Below are 4,009 nucleotides of genomic sequence, written 5' to 3' on the forward strand. Positions count from 1 at the left end.
CAGGGTGAGCGAAGCGTTACTCTGACTTTACAAAACGACGCTGTCAGTGAGCGGCTGACCAGCGGACATCCTGCGGATCAGCCTCTGACCAGCGAGCGTCCCACCGGTGAAAATACTAAACACTCGGACTTGGATGAAACTGCCGGCGAAGTCATTAAAAACTTGCCCCCGCGCGACCGTCGAAATGCTGAGTACATTATGAAGAAATTAAGCGAAAGTGGTGGAAGCTGGACTGTGAGAGGGGAATTTATTCACCGGGGAAAAATAATAAAAGGTTCGCACATGATCGACTTACTGAAAAACCTGACTCAGTCTTTTAAAAAAAAAAAATCTCAAAGTCAACTGCCGAGAGGCTGGATGGATTTTCTAAACAGCTTGCGAGAGATTAACGTTCCTGTATCCACCGTGACAAATCCTGACGCGCGCGAGCAGTACCGCCTTCTTCTCCAGAAAGATGAAGATTTACCGGAAGCGGTAAACGCAGGTTGGGAAGCAGGGAAGAAGCAGAAGAAGACTAGAAAATTAACTTTATCCCCGCGCTGGGTTACGCCGGAGCAGAAAGAAAGCGGACAAGTTTCCACAAGACTGCGGAAAATTCGTAAGCCGCCTGCTTGGATAAACTTTTCCTCGTGAAAACAGAAAAAAAAAAAACATTTGTTTTGTCTTTCTCAATAAAATCTTTATTCATCACATTTTTTTTTTTTTTGCGTCATACTTTTTTCATACACACTGAATTAACAAAGTCGGTAACAATCTTTAAACATTTGTAGAGAGCAAGTCCCGTGATTAAAACATTGTGACCGTTGATTTCCGATACAGCGTTGATACTGCTTTACAAAGTTAGTTACCTCCAGGTCATTTTTTAACACGTCGTCGGTATACAAAGATAAAACTTGTTTATAAGAGAATCCCCAGGCACGGTGACAGAGATAATAAACGCAGTGTTGTCCGCAGGCTGTAGACAGAGGATGCTGAAGCTGTAGAGTGTGATAAGATATCTGATGTGAGCGGTCTTCCAAAAACTGCAGAATGCTGGCTGGGTAGTGAAAAAATGTGGGACTGAAACCGTAAGAGTCAAAAAAAGTCGACGTTCCATCCGCCTCCAGGGTAAGACTAAGCCAGTGCTCTCCGGGTTTATGCGAAGGATGCGTGTTGACTATAAAATAGCAGGGTGGCTGAAGCTCGCTACTCAACGAATGTAATTGGTCGGAGGCCCACACGCCGCAAAATAAATTTTTCCCCAGCATGCGCTGCAAAAGACTCTCCAGCTGATGGTTATTCATTCTGTTTTTGTTTTTTCAGTTTTAATAATAATCCACCAGCACCTGTCTTTTTGAGTTGATCTCCAGAATAGAGTCGTAGCAGGCGTACACAATCAAAGTCGTCGTGTGCGGAAGAGGCACCCTGAATCTCATTTCCAGCCTCAGACTACCGCTGGAGATGGGTGACAGGGCGTCGCTGTCCTCGGTGGCGTTCAGATTAAAGACAAACAATGAGTAGCCCTGATTAAATTCAGTTCGGTCGATGCTCAGCGGTAAATCTTTAAGATGTCTCCCCGTGGCTATAAACATGTTGTAAAACTCCCTGACCGAGATTCCCTGGTTGAATTGAGGCTGGAAGGCCTTGGCGGGAACCTGTCGGCCGTCCTGGCATAAGGCTAAATATTCCACGTCGTTATGGATGAAATTAAACGGGGAAAGATCTCTTCTTCCTGTGAATGCCTCGTGGTGTACCATCCCCAGCACCACGTATTTTGGCACGGCCCCCAGAAACAGATTCTCCTGGTTAGAAATTCTGGAATTTTCCGGAATAGAATAAGTTTTCACCGTAACTCTCTGGATGGGGTAGAGGGCGTGACCTTTCAGTAAGGCCGCAGAATGACCTAGCCGCACAGCGGGGGAAACGGCTACTTTTTTGACAAACAGGGAGGCCCCCAAGATTTTCAGACGGAAAGTGGAGTCCCTGGCTGCTGTGAGACAGAAATGGTCGCTGGCTCTGGTCAATTTTATCCTCAAATCCACCGAGTTCAAAAGCAGTCTTTCGCAGAAAAATATGTCTCCGTGGAGGGCCCCGAGCAGATGCAGCTCGCTGGAATTCGCTGTGAGGGCCGCTCTCTGATTTAAACCCCTGTTCGGTCCGTTATTTGTGACGATGGAGTCAATAGCCCCGGCTGTATCTTTCATGAAAAGCCCCGCTGAAAATTGACTCTTGAGCGTGTCCTCTGAGAAGTTCAGCAAAGTTTCAATCATGGAGCGGTAAGGATGCGTTGCGCTGCTCTGCGAAATCAGTCTATCCCCGAGGATGACGTCGCATTGGCTGAAGATCGTATTCAGAGCGTAATTGATGAGCCCCACCTGAGCGTCGTCAGCCAGAACGGTGTGATCCGCGTTAGTAATCCGAAGCCGTAGATGAAGTAAAGTGTCATTTAAATCCAAATATTTCTCCCCATCACCGGGAATAAAAAACTCAATAGGACCGCCGTCTGTAATGGCTGAAAGAGGAGAAATTTCAGTGTAGGTTTTATCCTCTATAGACAGCTGCGTCATCGGGGCCGAAAATAAATCTAATTCAGAAAGGGTGCACTCCGATGATTTCTGATGTAAAAGAGCCATGACTACGTGAAAAATTATTTTTTAATTTTTTTAAAATATGTCCGTGCTCCGAGCGACCTTCCTCTCTCGGGCTCTGCCGGCAGCGACTGATTTTCTCCTGGCGGGAGCTTTGCGTTTTTTAGCGGTGCGCAAACGCTCACCCGGAGGACGTCTCTTCGGTCTGCGCGAGAGGACCATGATCCCACCTGATCCCTCCTGATTAGCGGGATTCATAATTTTCCCCATTGTGTGGCTCACCACGTCGCTAGCTATGTTCTTTGCCGCTGATTTTAGATGAGGCTTGGCTATGGCGAAACCTTTTTTAAACAGAGGGGTAACGAAACGGAACAGTTTGGAAAAAATGGATCCTACTCCGCGGCCGTACATCACAGGCGCTCCGTAAAAACCGGGTAGGGATCCCCCTACTTGACCCTCATAATAATTTACGAAACGATGAGGATCTTGTCTCAGAGCCATCTTTATTTATTTGACGCAGCCGGTTTAAAGTGCAGCTTCACTATGCTCTTTCCGTACACAAAGTTTACGGGTCTGTCACGATCAGTCTTTATTTCTATCCGTATGCTTTTCACGTAACTTTTCGAGACGCGCGCGTAATGCACTGTATTATATCTAATGCTCACAATGTCCCCGTATTCCCCGCTAACATTCACGACAGCCAGTAGCGGTACGTAACTGTCCCCCACCGCTTGGTACTGAATAAGATCGGTGTAGACAAAAAAGTTATATATCCCAGTTCTCAGGTCGCTGGGGTGAGGAGAAGAGCGGTTGGAGATAGTCCACCAATCATTCGCTTTTAAGCCTAGCATGTATGCTAAGGGCCTGTAAGCACGGATTTTATATTGACCGTCGCCTTTAAAATCGACACACTTTGTCACAGCATTGTATGAAACGTTCGCCGTGGGCATGTATCTTCTTAAGGCAGGCTGAATCTGATCCAGCAGCTCTTTTTGCCGTGCGTAATACCCTCCTCGGCTAAATTTTACGCTCACCAACGTTTGCGTTTGTGATTTTCCAGAACCTTTTTCCGTCTGTTCATCTTCCGATACTTTCATGAGCTCGAAAAATGCTGCGTCCGGTTGGAGATTATACCACGTGTGCGGGTAGACGATCTCGCACAGACCCACGAGCCACTCGCCGCTCAGCTCAATGGGTTTTGCTAAATCAACAGTATAGCTGGAACTCGTGTTATCTTTAAACACGTCCTTACTAGAGTTGGACGGCAGCGTCACGTAAAATCCGTCTTGATGTAATAGATCCATATTGCTGAATGCTTGAACCTCAACGTACGCAGGTTTTTACGCATTCGTTAGGTCCGAGGTTTTAACCCAGCTGTTGAATTTCTCCGGCCAGTTTTTCCAGCGTACTAAAACTTGTTTTTCACCCCCGATCGTTCGCCG

At 46.7% G+C, this 4,009-nt stretch overlaps 1 protein-coding gene across 1 annotated transcript; it reads right to left on the reverse strand.

Annotated features, from left to right (window-relative positions):
* Positions 1 to 1,304: 1,304 nt before the first annotated feature.
* LOC306768568 (uncharacterized protein F54H12.2-like) lies at positions 1,305 to 2,546 on the reverse strand (the record flags this gene model as incomplete). The annotated part of the gene is made up of 1 exon (XM_079256976.1): positions 1,305 to 2,546. One exon carries the CDS (start codon positions 2,544 to 2,546, stop codon positions 1,305 to 1,307), a length of 1,242 nt encoding a protein of 413 aa, XP_079113102.1.
* Positions 2,547 to 4,009: the final 1,463 nt, after the last annotated feature.

This window comes from Telmatherina bonti (genome assembly GCF_933228915.1).
Source record: "Telmatherina bonti genome assembly, chromosome: 17".
Classification (NCBI taxonomy): domain Eukaryota; kingdom Metazoa; phylum Chordata; class Actinopteri; order Atheriniformes; family Telmatherinidae; genus Telmatherina; species Telmatherina bonti.